The sequence below is a fragment of the Rhinolophus sinicus genome, linkage group LG10, assembly GCF_036562045.2.
Source record: "Rhinolophus sinicus isolate RSC01 linkage group LG10, ASM3656204v1, whole genome shotgun sequence".
NCBI lineage: Eukaryota > Metazoa > Chordata > Mammalia > Chiroptera > Rhinolophidae > Rhinolophus > Rhinolophus sinicus.
Genome location: NC_133759.1, coordinates 10,925,020 through 10,943,917, shown reverse-complemented (window position 1 = coordinate 10,943,917; position 18,898 = coordinate 10,925,020). Strand labels below are relative to the sequence as shown.

General features: G+C 60.3%; 1 protein-coding gene and 1 long non-coding RNA gene across 4 annotated transcripts; one reads left to right on the top strand and one right to left on the bottom strand.

Moving 5' to 3' along the window:
* Nucleotides 1–7: 7 nt before the first annotated feature.
* On the bottom strand, nucleotides 8–5,368 carry LOC141567171 (uncharacterized). 2 transcript variants are annotated; one of them, XR_012489606.1, is made up of 2 exons: nucleotides 4,977–5,368; nucleotides 8–1,375 (listed from the first exon to the last, which is right to left on the bottom strand). It is a non-coding gene; the product is annotated as an uncharacterized LOC141567171 (long non-coding RNA). The 2 variants fall into 2 exon arrangements; XR_012489607.1 differs by having other exon boundaries at nucleotides 8–1,689; nucleotides 4,977–5,106.
* Nucleotides 4,653–18,143, top strand: ZBTB47 (zinc finger and BTB domain containing 47). 2 transcript variants are annotated; one of them, XM_074312553.1, is made up of 6 exons: nucleotides 4,653–4,866; nucleotides 9,157–10,716; nucleotides 12,414–12,561; nucleotides 13,700–13,815; nucleotides 14,369–14,513; nucleotides 14,772–18,143. In XM_074312553.1, exons 2-6 carry the CDS (start codon nucleotides 9,238–9,240, stop codon nucleotides 15,131–15,133), a joined length of 2,250 nt encoding a protein of 749 aa, XP_074168654.1. In that variant the 5' UTR covers nucleotides 4,653–4,866; nucleotides 9,157–9,237; the 3' UTR covers nucleotides 15,134–18,143. The 2 variants fall into 2 exon arrangements, with proteins under 2 accessions (XP_074168654.1, XP_074168653.1); XM_074312552.1 differs by lacking the exon at nucleotides 4,653–4,866 and adding an exon at nucleotides 5,389–5,655.
* Nucleotides 18,144–18,898: the final 755 nt, after the last annotated feature.

The window sequence follows — 18,898 nt, the reverse complement described above, 5'->3', positions numbered from 1 at the left end:
GTCGGAGTCTGTGTATATTTCAGCTTTCTTTATTCATCCAGACTTCAAGCCGTCTTTCTGAAGTGGAAGAGGAAACTGAGTCTCTGCTGACCCAGCCAGTGAAGAGACTTCATCTCGCTGGGGCTCATTTTCATCTCCTAGCTGAGGATTAGTGGTGGGCCCGAGGTGGCGCTCGAGAGAGCTTCAGGCAGAGCTGGGCTCCTACCCACAGAAGCACTGATGGAGTGTCCCCTGCCTACTCCGCCCTCCTCCAGGCTTTGCCGTGGTCATCCGCTGTGACCGCATACTATGTCTTGGCTGAGGAAGGACTGGGTCCCAGTCTGTCCGTGAGTTGCTGCCGAGGGGACAGCACATTTACCTGCTAACCCACCAACAGCCTCCACAGGTCTGGTCCCTCCTAACAGTGGCTCACCAGGCAGGCACATGGCACTCACTCCTGAAGGAAACAGTCATGGTGATATTTTTAGCATCCTCAGGAGAATTTACCAGGCAAGTACAATTAACTTTTTTCTCCTTAGAACTCAAAGGGGTTTGTATTTGCTCAGTGAATACAACATAACCTCCCACAGTAAGGCTTGCAGAGATTCAGTTTTCAAAATTTAGTAATCAGTAGACCCCCACAGTCAGGCAGTTCCTAGAAGTAGTCCAATCAATGCGTTCCTTTAAAAGTGAAGGAAAACTCAGGTCTATTTGCTGTGGGGAAATCCCTAATTGGACTTTCTTCTGGGTCTTGTGTTTTCATGAGCTCCAGGGTCTTTATTCCCCTCTGACATAAGCTTTGTCGGCTGGGCGGTACTGGGGGACTCGTGTCAAGGGCTTTCCTACAGTCTTGACTTGTTCTGAATTAGCTGGGCATTGATTAGGAGGTAAGAATTCAAGGGAAATGCCCCTCTCTCAAGCGATTGGGAACACTGGCCGGACATCACCGGCAGGGACAGGAGACTCCACTGGGTGTAGTGAGAAGGCCTGCACGTTAGTCTGAGTGACAAGTGAAAGACCTGGACGCCAGGCCTCACAAGCTGGAACGGCCTGGGCTCAAGGGGCAGGTTTTCAGAAGAGGACATAACCCTGCTGTTGCCCATAGTGAGGGGAGAGCCTGAAGTCCCACGAGGAACTTGTGATGGAAGGGGCTGGGCAGTGCCGCAGGACGCGCTCGGCAGGGAGAACTTGGGTGCTTACAGGTGGCAGCCTCAGGACTGCAGAGGTGTCAGGAGAGGACCGGTGCTCTGAAGGACAGGTGGCCTGAGCAGCTGCAGTCAGTGCCTGCTGAGGGCGAGGCCAGGCGAGGTGTTCATGAAGGGGCAGGTGGCTTTACCCGTCGGTTCTTTAAAGGTTTCAGTAGACAGAGGCAGTGCGCCCTTGTCCCTGCCTCTCCCTGCGAATCAGAAAGCCTTGTGTAGGGCTCTGCCTCTTGGAGACCTCAGACCCACCACTCAATGTGTAGCCATCAAGCTCCAGCTCCACAGACTGAGCCAAGTTGCACTGCTGGCAGGACCCAGGCCAGCCTGGGGAGGGTTGTGTCTCCCGCCAGCCTCGAGTGCTGAGGACCTCGGGGTGAAAAAGGAGTGACCTGAGGCCTTAGGACAGACACTCGCATTCTGCATCTGGACGCCTGACCTTGGGCCTCTGACTGCTCATCTGTAATCCGAGGCTAACGGTCCTTGGAATGGTCATCTCAGTTCAGAAGCCCTGAAAGAGGGTGCATACACCTGGTGCAACCGGGCATGAGAACCAGGGGTGCTCATCCCTTCTCAGACCAGCCCAGGGATGAGTCAGCCACCCAGGCGGCCCACAGGAGACAGGCGGCTGGTCACCCGGGCCCCCCTGCCACTGACATGTACCACCATGCCAGATTCCCGAAGAAAGAGAAAGGATCTCACTGGCCTTCATGCCTCTGGCCTAATTTGATTTTATTTTGAATAAAGGACCTCTATGAGCAACTATTCTGTGTCCTTAAGGGTTTGGGGCCAGAGCCAGAATGCCTGGGTTCAAGTTCTGCTCTGCCACTTCCGAAAGTTGGGTAACTCTGGATAAATTTCTTGGCCTTTATAATTCTCTTCATCTGAAGAACTGGGATACTGAGGCCTCCTCCTTCCAAAAACTGGTGAGGAGTAAATGCTTTGAACCAAGCACGCACGTATCAAAGTAGTTAAGGGCCATTGCCCCCCCCCCCCGGAGTTTCACGTGGAGGGCTGGGCTCAATCACAAATGAGAGGCCTGGGGTCCCTTGAACCAACAGGGTGGGAGAGGATCCTGGACAGGGAGGCCTCGAATGCCAAAGCCATGACGTTTGGGCTTCGGGAGGGAACCAGGCAACCTGCTGGTTTGAATTAGGCCGCCACCCCTCAGCAGCTGTAGCCTATTAATGCTGAGTTCAGTGGAAGGAGAACAGAAGCAACAGCCCCCCCCCCGCCCCCCCAACCCCACACCCAGAGATCTATGCTGCAGGGCCCTGGGTCAGCACCTAGTGGGGGGGGGGTGAATTTCCCTGCCACCCCAGCGGCCCCATGCTGTGTTGTCACCTATTTTCTGGCACTGGCCCTGCGGTCTCCCTCCTTCCTCCATCTCAGCTACAGTATTTGCATAGCTCCATGCCCCGCAGAGGCTGAGCCTTGCACTGTCCCCCACTCCCTCATCCCTGGCCTGGGCTGGTCTTTCCAGGTTCAGTAGGGACGAGTCTGGGTTCCCCACCCAAGCCTGTGGACTGCTTGTTTGGGTCTGTTCCTCCTCCCTGACATGAGAGAAACTTGGGGCCAGATGCTTAGCTTAGAGAAGTTGTGAAAAATCCTGTGAGCTGGCCTCTAGAGGCAGGCGCATGGCTGCTGACTTTCCAGCACTCAGCCCCTAGTGTCTGAAGGATCTTCAAGCTCTGCGCTGGTCTCCACCAACTCCTGGCTCCCCACTGGGACGTGCCATTCTGGTCTAGGATTCCCCCTCCAGTAACCCAGTCCCACCCTTCCCTCTCCCCCCACCCCCCACCCCCAGAAGCCTGCCATGATCAAGCTTGAGGTGAAAGTCCCATGGCATGGCTCTCGCCAAGGCCCAGAGAGAGCAATTCTACCAATCTCCATCCGGCTGGGCACTCCCACCCAAGAATCTGGACTCCACTATGTCAAATGCCTCTAGTTCCCTACAGATGTTAAACTGCCTCCTGCCTCCTGGCCCTGGCACGTGCTATTCTCTCTGCCTAGAGTGCCCTTCTGCCCTAGCTGATGGGCTTCAGCTCTGAGCAGCCCCATTTGAGCCCACCAGCCTGAGCTCTTCAAACAGCCCCTTCCTGCCAGTTCTAGTGGGACCCAAGTGCCAACAGCCTCACAGAGCTCAGGCTCTGCCTGGGGCTCCCCCAGCAGATGGGCTCTAGGCCAGATAAGTAAGAGGGGAACAGCTGGGCTCTTCATGGAGACTGAGCCCCCCATTCCCCTCTTCTCACCCACCCTTCAGCACCTCCTTTGGCTTGATTACTGCAGTCAAGGCCAGTCCCAAAGGGGCCAGCAGCCCTACCTTAGTCACGCTAGCCACAGCCCCCCACCAAGCCTTGGCTGGGAAGTGGGCCCAGAAGTGTCCCTGCAGTCCTCTCTGCCAGGCTCCTCCCAGCCTATGGGGGAGGCCACTCGCTCCCAGCCTCCCCTTTCTCTGGCTCCTAACGCTGGTGCCTGGATGTGTGATTTGTCCTGCTCGGGACCTTATCCAACCAAAGGGTACACAATCCCTCCCTTGCCACCTCCCAGGCTGGTGCAGGGATCCACTGAGTCAGATGAGGAAGTGGGTTGGGAGGAAGATACAGAAGGCAGTCTTGAAGTGATTGGCTAGTGAGGCAAGTAGGCCACTCCGGCCTGGCCTCAGCCTGAGACTTCCGGGAGCTGAGCCAGCTGTCCACAAACCCACCATGGCCACAGAAGTGCAGGATCTCTGGGAGCTTGCCCCATCTGTGCCCCTTCCTCTCTTCCCATCTTTTTCCACCAGGGTCTCTCCTCACCCTCCATCTGGCTGTGTGCATTCCCCCCCTTCCTCTAGCATTCTTTAGTCACCCCCTTCTTTGCCCCTGAGGTGTTTTCCCCCTGGCTTAGGATGGCCTTGGCATGAGGGCCTCCCCATCCTGGCCTCAGGGGAGGCCTTTACAATCTTACAGGTCAGACCATCAGACTATAGGATGGTACCTGCCTGGGATCTTGGCCTCTGCTCCATTCTCCCCCTGGCACCCAGACCAAGTCGCTCTGAACAGGCCCCAGAGTTCCTGCCCACTCACAAGTAAGGTGGCATACCCAGGGGATACTGCTACAGCTAGGCATGGCTGGTGTGTAAGCATGAACAAATACGTGTGTGGGGAGGGATGAGGTGTACTCTGTGGTACTGCTAGGACGAGGGCAATGGGACAGTGACCCAATACAGGGCAGCGGTCAGTTTGGGGGGTGGGGTTGGGGTGGGGTGAATGATGACATGACCGTATGAGAGACCCACAGAGGCCCCCTCTCCACAGAGGTGGTCCATCCACCACCTGGGTCCTGCCAGGCCCAGCACACAGTGGGCCCCCACTCTGCTGCCTGCTTAGCCTGGCAGTGTTCCTTTGTAGCCTCCTGCCAGCACAGCCAGCCCCCTGCCCCCACTGGTGTCCATGCCAGAGCAGCATTCCGCAGGCCTGGCTGCATCTTCCCAGCAGAGACTGAGTGGGGAGGCTACTGAGCAGCCGTCAGGAGCCGTCAGGTCACGCGGCTGGGGGCACAGTGGGGCCTGGGCCTCTGGCCCCCATTCCTTGTCTTGCCTCTGGGACTGGACCAATCACCTTAAAGGTTGGGATCACTGCAGCTGTGGTCTGGGTTCTTGTACCTTCTGCCCTGGGTGGACCTGTGCAGCCAGAGAAGCCACCAGGTGGGTATGGGTCTACCAGAACCAAGTCCTGCAAGCATAGAGCAAAATGAGCCTTGGGCTGCCCTGGGGTAGGAGTGCGGGGCCCGGCTAGTTGGAGATCCAACACTCACCCTCAGGTCAGAGAAGCCCAAGCCAGAGTGTGGGGGTGGTGAGTGCGGCTAGGGTGCCGTTCGGTTCTTCAATGTGGGGTCACTCAGGGGAGCAGGTGGAAGCCTTTTCTGAAGCTGGTTGGAGCGCGAATGCACCCAGCTTCTCGATCTCAGGGCCGCCTCCTACTCCGACCCCGCCTCTGTCGCGCAGCTGGAGGGCACCGAGGTTAGACCCTGGGACGAACTTCCCGGCGGCAGACGGGGGGCTCGGTGCAGCAGAGTGAGGCCAGGGTCCATCCGCTTGGTTGGGAGCAGCGGGGCCTGGCCCCGGCGGCCGGAGGCAGAGCGGGCGGCTCCGGGACGGCGCACACCACACGTGTCCGCGCCCCCCGCCGGCACGTTGGGCGGCCTGGCCCTTTAAGCGTCCAGACGGCGGCCCCAGCTGACGCGCGGGCTCCAATCGGCGCCCCGCGCCCCCCGCCCGTCGCGCCCGAGGCTCTGGGGCCGCAGCTGCTCAGCGGCTGGACTCGCCGCGGCCCAGCGCCTCCGCCCGCCCGGCCGCGCCCCCGGGGGCCATGGTCGCTGGGCCCTGCGCGGGGGCGGCCCCCAGCGCGGCGCTTCATGGAGCGGCCCCGGCCCGGCCGCCGGGGGCAGCGCGATCCCGCGGGGCCCTGTGAGCCCCCAGCGCCACGGCACCATGGTACGCAAGGCCCTGCCTGTCCCCCCGCTTATCCGCCCACCTGCCCGCTCTGCCCTTCCGAGCGCACCGCCCGCTGGCTCGGGATGGAGGGGCTGGAGGGATCTTGCCCCTCGCCGCGTCTTCCCGACCTCCTTCTCCGGGTCCCCGCAGGCCTGGAATGCGGATCTCTGGCGCGGCCTTCGGCGGGTAGTGGGTTAAATTCCTGGGGTGGGTGCCTGAGCACGAGAGGCTGAGGTCTTGCTGGGCACTGGTGGAGGGGGGCGCTTCCCTGAGTCCTGACGGCGCCGCCCTCGGACTGGGTGATGGGGGGGAGGGGGGAGGTCGGATTCCCGCCTGGGCCTTGGGCCACGTGGGCGCTGGAGCCGCCCTGCCTGGGGATGCGGGGGCGCTTGGGCCAAGCAGGGTGTGTGGGGGGACGCCCGCAGCTCGGGTCCAAACTCCTGTGTGACCTTGGGCCGGTCCCCCGCCCTCTCTGGTCCTGTTTCCCGGGGAAGGAGGGGGACATCAGCACAGAGAAGACTGGCACAGACACCCTCTCCCCAAAAAGAGGAGCCTGAAAGTCATGAGCCTGTGCCCCTTGCTCAGACTGGGCCCACCCACTGCTGCCTGGAGATGGAAGTATTGGCGTGGGGGTGGAGGATGCAGATGGATGCCCAGGTTTGGTTCTGGGACTTCCAGTGAGGCCCTGAGGCAGGGTACGGAGCCAATGGCTTGGTGGCCATGGTGTGGAAGCTCTGACTCAGGTGAGCTGCCTGGGCAGGTGTCCCTGGCACCTGATCTCCCCCCAGCCTGGCTTGGAGGGAGGGTTTGAGGGCATGAAACCCCCTGGCAACAGGAGTGCCTGACCACTCCCCTGGTCTTGCATCTTATCCAGAATGGCCTGGCCTGGACTTGGGGGTAGGGTATGTGGTTGCAGCTGGCACAGACAGATGGGGAGGGGCATCTGCAGCTTCAGGGAACTGGCACATCTGGCTGGGGAAGCGGGCACAGCTGGTGGGCCCTGCATGGAAGGTGCTGGGCTAGGGGGCAGCTGTGCCCTGCTGATGGGCTGCCAGTTATGGACTCAGGCAGCATCTGTGTGCCTTCTCAAAGAAGTCCAGTCATGGTGCTAGGTCGTGAGGTTCTCAGCCCCTAAAGAGCCACGGATGGTGCTGGCTTAGCTCAGGTATTGCCTAGTGAATGGAGTCTTTGGGGCAGCACTAACCCCCAGGCTAACCCCCTCTTCCCCTGCTGAAGCCAGAAGGCCCTGGCCAGGCCTTGTCTGGGCTCTGGGTCTGGACCTGCCCATGGGAAGGTTGGGCACTTCCCTTTCCCCATAACAGACAGGCACTGGAGGGTATTCTGGGAAGGGGGAGCAGGGTGGACCGAGGCCTGGGGTGGGCGCCCCTCAACAGGCCGGGCTTTGACAAGTCCTTATGCAAGCCACTTCCTCTGCCACTAGCTGGCCCCTGGAGGCCCTAAGGAGCCCGGTTACTACCCAAGTTGCATCTTGACCCCTCACTGACCTGCAGGTGGCAGCAGCTCTTGGGAGGTGGTTGGGGGAGAGAGTCTGAGGAAGCAGTTTGTCCCCTGGGGGCGGGAGGGTTCCCCAGATGCCTCTTCTTGCTTTATAAGTCATGAAAGGCCAAGAAATCTATCTATGTGTCCAGCCCAGCAGGGAAGGGTGGCCTTAGCAGAGCTGGGAGGCCAGGGCCCTATTACTACTGCTCACTATGGGACCTTCCCATTCTGAGCCTCAGTTTCCTCATCTATGCAATAGGGGTTGGTCCCAGAAGATGAATCAGACTGAGTCAGGGGAGGAAGATGGGAGGGGCTTAGCACCATATCCTGGTTAGATTGGCTAGGCCTTGACAGGCCAGCAGCCCTGAGACAGGAGATGGGTGGCTTTTTGTCTGATGGAGGGGTGGGGTGATAGGAGTTGTGGTGGGAGAACTCTAGGAAGATGGTGTCCATGGCCAAGAGCCTGGCTAGACTGGAATCTGAGAGAGCCTTGGGTGGGTGCTGCCCTGGGCTGCTAGGTGTGGAGGGTGGGGCCCAGGGCAGGTTGTCCCTGGTGGCTCCTTGAGGCCCAGGGCAGATTTCTAATTCAGGTAACTTGAGAAGTCGAGAATAGACACCTCCCCACACACACCCACAGCTGCCCCACCAGTGGAAGGACTGGCATGCGGGATACCGGGGTGGGCTGTGGATAGACAGGACCAGGGTTGCTTGGGGCAGGGGAGCTGATGGCTTTGTGACAGTGGGGCAAGGCCTTCAAATGTAGGCTGCTCTGACTCAGCTGGACAGGGTCTGAGGAGGACCAGAACCTGGAACCTGTGGGCTTGGTCCAGTCAGGCAGGTAGTCGGCAGATATTAATTGAGCATCTGCTGTGCGCTGAACCCATACAAGGGATTGGGCAGCCTGTCTGTCTGTGCTGCCCACCTTTTGGGGAGACCGCTATGCTGGAGCCAGGAAAAATTAAGCTGGTCCCTACTGTGGGCAATTTAAGGTGCTGAATGTGGCCTAAGGGCCTGATAATTTGACCCATCAGACTTCAAGGGCCTTCCTCAGGCTGCAGAGTCCCCAGATGGTGTGGCCTCCAAGATGCAGCCATCTCAGAGCCCCGGGGCCTGGACCATACTTGACCTCGGGTCTGGGGGCTTAGAGGGTAAAGGGTCTTGGGGGCCTCCTGTGTCCTCCCCCCCACACACAGAACCCCTGTGTGAAAGGAAGTTGCTGGTGGCCAGTCTTGAGGCCATGTGCAGTGGCCTGGTCCAAGCTCTAGCTGAGTAATGAGGGGCTAGCTGGATCTCACCAGCTTCCTCTAGCAGGGAGGCAGGACCAGGTGAGGAGAAGTCCCAGGCCCTGGACTTCTTCAGAGAAGTTTCTACCTCTGCAGCCCTCAGGCCCAGACCTTAAGGTCCACTGCTGGTGAGGTGAGGGCTTCCCTCAAGTGCTGACCCCACGGCTGCAGAAGCCAGAGGCCGGGCCGTGAGTGAGTCTGACTTCTGTTCTTGAAGTTTCTGGGGTTAGGCAGGCTTGGTTTTATTTGTGTGAGTGAGTGTGGGGAGAGAATCTGTGGGAAATACTGAAGGAATGGCTGTGTCCCTGCTGGGGTGACCACCTAGACACGGTTTGCCCACGGTGGCTCTAGTTTTAGCGCTGAAAATTCTGCATCCCAGGAAACCCCTAGGTCCCTAACACACCTAGACAGTTGGTCATCTTAGTCCCTTTTCCCCTCTTCCCTTTTCGTTCCCCAAATAACTTCCTGTTTTACAGCAGAAGAACTGGAGGCCCAGAAAGTTTAACTGATCTTTGGCCTCAGGAGGTCACGATCAGAGTCTGAATTCTGAGGGGCAAGCTGACTTGGGCTTGAATCCCAGTTCCTCCTCGTCTTGGCTTGAGCTTCGGCTCCTTGTCTGTGACGTGGAACCGAGAGTGATGGGTAGACTGCCTCCAGGATGGTGGGTGCTGCTGGGACCACACTGGCCTTCACCTGACCTGTGTCCTGTGCTCCGCAGTTGCTGGTTGAAAAGACCACCGACTCACCGGCGGCCGAGTTCTCGCTGGTGGAGGACGTGGCGCTGCACTTCGCCTGCTTGATGGGCCGTCTGAACGAGCAGCGCCTCTTCCAGCCTGACCTCTGCGACGTGGACCTGGTGCTGGTGCCCCAGCGCAGCGTCTTCCCGGCTCACAAGGGCGTGCTGGCCGCCTACAGCCAGTTCTTCCACTCGCTCTTCACCCAGAACAAGCAGCTGCAGCGCGTGGAGCTGTCCCTGGAGGCGCTGGCGCCCGGCGGCCTGCAGCAGATCCTTAACTTCATCTACACGTCCAAGCTGCTGGTCAACGCGGCCAACGTCCACGAGGTGCTGAGTGCTGCCCTGCTGCTACAGATGGCTGACATCGCCGCGTCCTGCCAGGAGCTGCTGGACGCCCGCTCCCTCGGCCCCTCGGGCCCCACCGGCAGCGCGGTGGCCCTGGCCCAGCCGGCCGCCAGCTGCACACCACCGGCCGCGCCACCGTACTACTGCGACATCAAGCAGGAGGCCGACGCCCCGGGCCTGCCCAAGATCTACGCCCGCGAGGGCCCCGACCCCTACTCCGTGCGCGTGGAGGATGGGGCAGGGACTGCAGGTGGTCCAGTGCCTGCCGCCCTTGGGCCAGCTCAGCCCTTCTTCAAGGAGGAGAAGGAGGGTGGTGTCGAGGAGGCGGGCGGGCCCCCGGCCGGCCTGTGCAAGCTGGAGGGTGGGGAGGAGCTGGAGGAAGAGCTTGGGGGTTCTGGCACCTACAGCCGCCGGGAGCAGTCCCAGATCATCGTGGAGGTGAACCTCAACAACCAGACGCTGCACGTGTCCACGGGGCCCGAGGGGAAGCCAGGCGCGCCCACAGGCCCGGCCACCATGGTGCTGGGCCGGGAGGACGGGCTACAAAGGCACACGGAGGACGAGGAGGAGGAGGAGGACGAAGAAGAGGAGGAGGGTGGGGGCAGTGGGGGGGAGGAGGAGGAGGAGGAGGGCGGCAGTCAGGCAGAGGAAGAGGACGAGGAGGAGGAAGGGCACAGCGAGCAGGAGGAGGAGGAGGAAGAGGAGGAGGAGGAAGGACACAGCGAGCCGGAGCAGGAGAGCTCCGAGGAGGAAGAGGAGGAGGAGGAGGAAGAGGAGGAGGGGGAGGGGGAGGTGGCGGGGAGGCAGGGCCCGGCGGGGCGGCAGGGCAGCCGGGCAGACCCCCCTCCCCACAGCCGCATGGCCACGCGGTCCCGGCGCCGGGCCCCCCCTGAGCCTGAGGAGGCCGGGCAGCGTGGTGGGAAGCGGTCAAAGCCATCCCCAGGAGTGGCCCCGGCATCGGCACCGGCCCGAGGGCCACAGGCCACTGATGGGTTGGGGGCCAAGGTGAAGCTGGAGGAGAAGCAGCACCACCCGTGCCAGAAGTGCCCGCGTGTTTTCAACAACCGCTGGTACCTGGAGAAACACATGAATGTGACCCACAGCCGCATGCAGATCTGCGACCAGTGTGGCAAGCGCTTCCTGCTGGAGAGTGAGCTGCTGTTGCACCGGCAGACGGACTGTGAGCGCAACATCCAGGTGGGCCTCACGTGGCTTCATGACGTGGGCGGGCGGGACAAGGCAGAAGGCCAGCTGAGGCCACACAGCCGAGCTGGGACAGGCCAGAAGTGGGCCCTGGGCTCCCAGGGTCCTGCTGCCTGTGTTGTCCAGATAGTCTGGGAAGACCAGACTTAGCCCCCTGAACAGTGGGACCAGCCCAGGCCCAGGGTGAGCCAAGAAGGTAGGGCGCAGGTTGGTGAGGACGTCACGGAGAACTTCGTGGAGGAGGCAGATAGCACTGGCTTTTGACACGCGGATGTGCAGATAGGATTGGGACAAACCGTAACCTTGGCCAGTGGGGCGAGGGAGTAAGACCTGGAGGGAAGAGATGACAGAGTTGACTGAGCACAGGAGCTTATGACAGTGGGGGACAACCGGCTCTGAGGAGAGATGGGTCAGTGTTTTAGCAAATCCTTAGGGCTGTGGGAAGGCCAGCAGGGCCCCCACATATAGCTTCACAGATGACGCAGTGCACAGAAGCACAGATGAAGGGAGGAGGGGTTCGCCCAGACGGGGGCGCCATTTTCTGCTTGCCACAAAGACTGAGGAGAGCAAGGGGCAGCTGGGCAGGAAGAAGCCCTTGCATGCAGCTTTTTGGAGATGCCAGCTGGCCTGGGTTTGGGGTAGAGGGGCTGGATGAGAAATCTGGGAAGAGCCGGGGCTGCTGGGGCCAAGCGGGGAAGCTGGGCTGGCTGCCAGGCCTCGGGCCAGCTTGATTCTGTGCCAGCATGGCCTCTCAGGGCATGGGCAGCACACAGCCAGCCAGGCTGGTTTTAATGTTCTGGCAGGGATGGAGGGGGTGGGCAGCAGTAGGCGGATGCTAATTGTCTGAGCTAATTGCTAATTGCAGTGCCCTGTGGAGAAAGTGTTACCTGGGGGTTGGTTACCTGGTCTGCTCCACCCTTGTGTACTTGTTCCCACTTGCCTGCCTGCTGGGCTGCCCTTTGACTCTCCACCTGCCACACACCGGAGCCTCCCTCCTGAAGGGGAAGACACTTGTGTCCCTTCTGACCTGAGCAACCTGACCCAATTTCTGCCTGAGTTCTGGCCTTGCCTCCAGACCTCTGAGGGTGTCCTGCAGGGATGGGCAGGGCAAGGGCCAGAGGAAAAGGAGGAGGGGAGTGTGGCCCCAGGGCTCTCACCACCCTGCACTACCTAATGGGACCGGGTACCTCCTGACTGCCGTCTCCCCCGGCCAGCCCTTTGGGACCTATCTCTTTGGGGATCTCCATGGTGTCAGGGCATGAGACCCAGCAGGGGGAGGCAGCAGAGATAATGCTCCAGCTCTGTCCTGACCTGTTATCTGAGAGGGGCTTATTCATGCCCACTGTGCGCTGTGGCCCTTCAGCCAGTGAAGAGTCTCCTCTCTATAGGCAGATGCCTTGTTCAAATCAGTACAGAGGAGGGGCTTCCTTGAAGAGGTGACCCCTGGCCCTAGTTAAGCTCAAGGATGAAGGAGGGCCCAGGCTATAGCCCTGGGCGGTGGGTGGATATGTTAGGGGAGGTACCATCCCCAACTCCCAGAACATCAGATCTGGCTGGTCCTTGGTCACCACCGGCTCTCTCTCCAGCATAATTCAGGTGAGGAAACTGAGGCCCAGAGACGGGAAGTGACTTGTCCTTTGTCACATAGTCCTGACTCAGTACCCAGAGCCTGAAGTCCTCTCACCCCACAGTGTGTGACATGCGGCAAAGCTTTTAAGAAGCTCTGGTCCCTGCACGAGCATAACAAGATTGTGCATGGTTATGCAGAGAAGAAGTTCTCGTGTGAGATCTGCGAGAAGAAGTTCTACACCATGGCCCATGTGCGCAAGCACATGGTTGGTAAGTCTCGGCCAGTGAGGGATGGAGCCTGAGCACAGAACTGGGCCTCACATCTAAGGGCAATGTGAAGGCGTGAGAAGGCCCCTCTCAGTGGGGAGGCCTGGGGAGGCTGGTTGCAGTGGCAGGTTTGGCCTGGACAGGCTCTGGGGCCAGGGCTGCCATATTCAGTTGGGCAGGTTGCACACGGCACAAGGGCTCCTGGACAAGATGTCAGGTAGGAGCTAGAATCCAGCTGACACAGGTTGTGTCTCAGTTTGAGGTCAGCTGTGTCTCTGATTCTTTGACCACCCTCAGAGGGCTTCAGGCTTCTCTGAATACAACCCTTCCCTCCCAGGGTCACACCTCAACACAGTAAAGTGGTCCCACCAGAGTGTGTTCGACTACACCTCTGCCTTGGGCGTGGCTGTCTCTCCCCTCTAGGTGGGCTGGGGGGGGGGTGGGCAGCAGTGCGAGTTTGATATCTCTGCAGCCCTCCCTTCCTTGCCTGCTCAGTGACTGGGACTCAAGGGACAGGTGGCTAAGGTGGGCCTTTAACCCCTTTCTCCACCAGACAGTGCTAGGGTCCTCCAGCAGGAACTGACTGGGAGAGGAGATGCTGGGTAACCCAGGATTGGTGGGCCTTCTGGGCTCAGTTTCCCCAGCCCTGAGCTCCATGGGGCCCTCCCCGTCTCCAATTGCTTCTTCCCAGGTCTTCCACCTCACCTGTCCGTGGGTTCTGTGGGGGGCTATAGCTAACTGTTACAGTGTCATCCCCTGTAAAGCCCCAGCAGCACTACTGGGGTGCAGTACTACTCCTAGCCTCCTTTTATAGAAGAGGATGCTGACGCCCACAGAGGCTGTGCAGGGAGCCGGTAGCTGGACCAGGATTTGAGCTGATGCCAGTCCCATTGGGATACTTCCATTTTCCCCCAAAGCTTTGGGGGTGAGGTGGCCTTGGCTATTTCCCTTGGCCAGAGGCTAAAGAAGGGCCTCCACACTTGTCTGACCAGACTTCAGAGCAGACAGAAACCTATCTAGCCCACAGGGAAGGGGGTATTCCTGGGCGGCAGCCCCAAGTCCTGGGACAGAGGCTGTGAGGCAGGCCCCAGGGCAGGTGGGGTCCCCCAGAGCTGTGACGGCCATGGTGCCCACCTCGTAGCCCACACCAAGGACATGCCCTTCACCTGCGAGACCTGTGGGAAGTCCTTCAAACGCAGCATGTCTCTCAAGGTGCACTCGCTGCAGCACTCCGGGGAGAAGCCCTTCCGATGTGAGGTGAGTTCCCATGTCCCCCTGCCCCAGGGGCCACCCAGGATGGGGCAGGATCAGGGGCAGCAGCTGCTTAAAAACCAGTGGAATACAGGGCTCGGGGAGGGGCCCAACCTCTGATATCTGTGGCCCTTGCCTCCTGCTCTATCCTCACCTGCTTGCCCACCGGCCTATCCCCCACCACCCTGCTCTGCCACCCCACCCCTAACCCAATCCACACACATTCAGGGTGGGAAGGCTGCCTGGGCTGGAACCATGGTGCAGGCTTTCTGGAGAGGTGGAGAGAGTTGCATCTCAGGCAGAGATGAGAGATGGAGCTTTAGGTGGAGATAACGGGGCCTTCCTATAGAGAAGGATGGGGAGGGCCTTGGCTTTAAGCCTGAGGCCTTCCTCCCCTCTGTCACCTCTCCCCACTTCCTGGATCCCATTCCTGCCTGGGCCCTGCATGCCCATGGCTCCTCACCTGTGCCCCACCCCAGGAGCCCCTGCAGTCACGGTCATGGGTAAGCTCTTCCCTCCCTGAAGGCTGCTTCCTCCCTCCCCCCCTCCCCCACCCCAGAACTGCAATGAGCGCTTCCAGTACAAGTACCAGCTGCGGTCACACATGAGCATCCACATTGGCCATAAGCAGTTCATGTGCCAGTGGTGTGGCAAGGACTTCAATATGAAGCAGTACTTTGATGAGCACATGAAGACCCACACAGGTACGGTGGCCCCGGGAGGAGCTCCACGCCAGGTCCGGGACCCCTCAGCCCTGCTCAGGATGCCTGGGATGGCTGCTCCCCTTCTCTGAGGCTCGGGGCCCTCCTCCCTGCCTCCCAGGGTCCCAAAGTGGCCCAGGGTGAGGAGGACCGGAGAATGCCAGGGCTGAGCCCCATTGGTTCCATGGGCGCAGGGAGGCTGGCCCTGGGCGGGAGTGTGGCAGTGCCCCAGTGACACTGCTGCCCACCGCCAACCCCCAGGGGAGAAGCCGTACATCTGTGAGATCTGCGGGAAGAGCTTCACCAGCCGGCCCAACATGAAGCGGCACCGGCGCACGCACACCGGCGAGAAGCCCTATCCTTGCGACGTCTGCGGCCAGCGCTTCCGCTTCTCCAACATGCTCAAGGCCCACAAGGAGAAATGCTTCCGTGTCAGCCACCCTCTGGCTAGCGACGGCGCCCCCTCTGCCCCAGGCCTGCCCCCTGCCCAGCCTCAGGCTCCCGCACTGCCACTGCTCCCAGGGCTGCCCCAGACCATGCCGCCCCCGCCCCACCTGCCGCCCCCGCCCCCGCTCTTCCCTACCACTGCCAACAGCGGCGGGAGGATGACCGCCAACAACTGACCCCCAAGTGCACACGCAGGACCTGGAGCCCCGGGCCCACTCTGGGGGCGACCCCGCTGACAACACCGGCCTGGCATCGCCGCCCCCACATCCAGAGGCCGCTGGACACGCTCTGCTTCAGACCCCTGCCCCTGATGGGGATGCGGGCTGGCAGCTCCCCGGAGCTGGTGGAGGACACCTCACTCCCAAGTGCCCCCCTTTCAGTGACTCCTTGAAGCCTTTACTTTTTTTTTTTTTTTGGAAGGGAAGGAAAAAGAAAAGAGAGGAAACTATTTGCAGCACCCCCCTCCAGGTGAGGGGGGTGCTGGAGGCAGCGAGTACAGTGGAAGAGGAGCCTGCATAGCAGGTGTGACTGGTCACTCTGCTGAGGCTTGAGCTGGAGGGGCTGTCCAGGCCGAGCCTGGGTCACCCTCAGCGGCTCATCCCCATCGCCCCTGGGCTCCCTAACTTGCCCCCTCATCCTGCAGGGTCTGGGGAGAAGTTGAGATGCCAGTCCCCTTTGGAGGAGTTGTGGACCCAGCCTGAGGGCTGTGGTCACTGAGGCAGGGGCTTGAGACCAGATGCCCATGAGCGTGTTGATGGGGAGTGGCAAGGTGTGAAGACTGCAGACCCAGCTCTGCACCATGTGGAGTGGGGCAGGCAGGGGCTGGACCCCAGGCATTTGCTTTCCCCACCCATAGCCCTGCCAGCATTTACAGGGATTCCCAACCTGCCCCAGGCTACACTGAGGTCCCTGGGCCTCGGTGCTGTGGGCAGGCCCTGGGTGGGCAGACTGAAGGGCTCCCGCACCACCAGCTCCCAGGGGCCCTTGTAAGTGGGTGGACCCCAGGAGCAGGGCCCGAAAGAGGAGGCTTGGGCCAATGTTTTAAGGTTTCAAGGTGCTATCAGGGGGCAGGGGGCAGGGCTGCCCCTCACCAGCTGCCCTGGCCGCCTCTCCCACGCTAGAGGAGATGTGTATGTCTGTCTGCTCCCCGAAGGCAGTGCCAGGCCTCATTCTCTCCCTAGGCCGCGCCACAGCCTGCCCCTGGCTGGTGTCCAGCATCCTTGTCTCCTGGGCCTCTGCACTGGCAGTGGGGTGCCCGTAGCGTTGTCAGTGAGAGAAGCCTGCATGTTCAGGCCCTGGGGGCCAGGGCGGGATCCTGGGGGAGCCCCAGCCTGTGCCCAATGCTTGCCCCCATGAGGCCAGCACAGCACTAATAGGACACCCTTTTCTGTTGTCATTTAACATCTTGATTCCTACCTTTAAAAAGGGGAGGAAGGTTCCATAAGCTACATGTTTCCTAGTTAAGCTCTTTCCTGTTGTGTTTATACGGTTTTGTTTGTTATACTCGTTGCACCTTAAACCCCTGCGACCACCCCCACACCATCACCTTCCCAGCATGGCTGGAGTGGGTAGAGGCCTGAGCCCAAGGGGGCCAATGAGGGGACTGGGCCCCATCAGCCCAAGGGCTGAGGGGGTCAGAACTCCTCTGATCTCCTTGTAGGCCCATGGCACTGGGACAGGGGGCTGGGCACATTTTAATCATCAATAAACGAAGCACTTTATTCTGTACAGATGTGGGCAGGCCCAAGGAGCCCGAGTGATTTGAGGGTGTATAATCCAAGCCACACAGCCTGATCACTCTCTGGGCATAGGGGGCAGTTCCCCGGCCCAGCTGAGTGGGGGGCTGCAGCAGGAGCAGTACGAGCCAGAGCCTACAGACGCAGCCTCAGGTGCCCTTGCTGTTCTCTGGGCAGAGAAGGTGGGCCCCTCCCAGAGAGAGGAAGGCTTCCTGTCTGGCTCCCGGCTCTGTGGCTCCCCATCCCAAGGCTGGTCCTCCCAGGCCCCTGCTTTACTATAGCTCTTTCCCTTTCCTGCACCCCTTATTTCTGGGCTTCCATGATGTCCTCAGGGTCCCCCCTCCCCTTGCTATTTCTAACCTCTGGTCCCAGTGCCTGGCAGCTCTTCACAGCTGGCTCATCTTTCCCCCAAAAAAGTTGATCTCCCCCAGTGGTCTGTGGGTCGGGACCCCCATGGGTTCCCCAACCCCGTTATTGATACCAGGGTCTCCCATAGGGGCTGGTAGCCTTGTCACCTGCTAGCCCCGCTGCCGCCTTAGTAAGCCTGGGAGCCCTGGCCAGGTTGGGCCCTTGGTCTGTCAGGCCAGACTTCAACAAGCAGAGGCTGGAGAGGAGTGTGAGGGAGCTGGTGGTAAAACCCTGTCACAGGACCTGGGTTTCCTGTTCTTTTACACCTCTCCTCTGACAGCAGGAGAAGGGTCCTGACAGTAGGCTGGGTGCTGGTCAAAATGGTCCGGTAGCTTTAGGTGGCCACAGCCAAGCCCTTTCCTGGGAGACCCCATCCCAGTGGGGACAGGAGCCCCGTGTCCCTGGTGCTAAGTGCTCTCCTCCCCTTGGGCCACTGTGGGTGGGAGCTCCTTTCCAGCCAGATCACGAGGGTCTGAAGCAATAATGGAACCTCAGCAGTGCCAGTATAGATGGGGTTCTTGTTTTACCAGCTTTTCCATTTCCTTTTTATTTTAAAAACAAATTATTAACAAGCACCTGGATATTGGAGTGAGGGGGCTGGGGCATCGCACCCACTTCCCAGGGCTGGCGGTATTGGTGGGTAGGGGGCTCAGGATCGTCACCTCCTGCCAGAGTCCGGCTACAGGGGGGTCCCTGTCTCGCTGGACTTCACCCATTTGGCCAGACCTCAGGTCCGGAACCTGAGCCAGCTCTCCTTGGGCTCCCTGGTCTTGGACCAGCTGGGGATAAGTGGCCAGAGAGATGAGGTGGGGCTGAAGCCCCATGGCCACAGCTTTGGGAGCCTGGGCTGGGCTGAGCCTGAGCTTCCGACGCTGGAGTGTGCTGCCACAGTGCCCCTCACAGCGATGGCAGAGTGGCTATGCCCAGGCCTGTGGACCCCTGATGTCTGGTCCTATGTGCCCACCCCACAGCTGCAGAGTGTGTGGGGGACAGCAGGCGGGTGAGAGAGAAGAGTGAGGGGAATAAAGTCAGTACAACTGTTCCTTGGCCCAGCCTCTTCTTTCCACGGTGCCTGCCCTGACTAGTGGCTGGTAAGACTTGGACCAGAGCAAGGAACCCGACAGCTTGGCCGCAGACCACGTGGACAGTGTGTCCTGGGGCATCGGTGGACCCCCACCTCCCTCTCTTAAGGATGTGCCGGGCTTCAGGGAACACCCAGGGTCATGAGTCAAGGCAAAAACAGATACACCCTCAAACTGGTGCTGGGTCCTGGGTGGAGTGCAGAGGGGCTTTCAAGAGGAGAGGTCCTGGGGCGACTGAGGCTGAACCCCCAAAGGCAGCGTCACAGGTGGCCAGGTCCCTTGCAGGTATGGTTTTCTGTGAGCACCAGGTGTATTGCCACAGGAGCGTCCCCCGTGCATACGCTCAGCACGGGTGCGGCGATGCAGTGTGGACTCATCCCTTGGCAGGCAGGGAAGGTGAAGGAGCCAGATATCAGAGATGCTGACCGGGGGCCTGGGAGGACAAAAGCTCAGATGGAAGACAGGTAGTGGCCTCTGAGGAAGACGCAGGTAGCTCTCACAGGTAACATGGAGCACTGGCTCTGTGCCAAGTGGAACTCTAGGCCTGGGGGATACGTGGTTAACGAGGTTCCTGTGTTTGTGGCACTTAGTTCTGGACATAGGGGGAAGGGTCTGCTGAGGGGAGGGGGCCAGGAGGCTGGTGGTGGATTCATTAACCAGCCAGAGAGGAAGTGCAGGTTCCCAGGATGTGGCCATTGCCTTTCCACACAGCCCA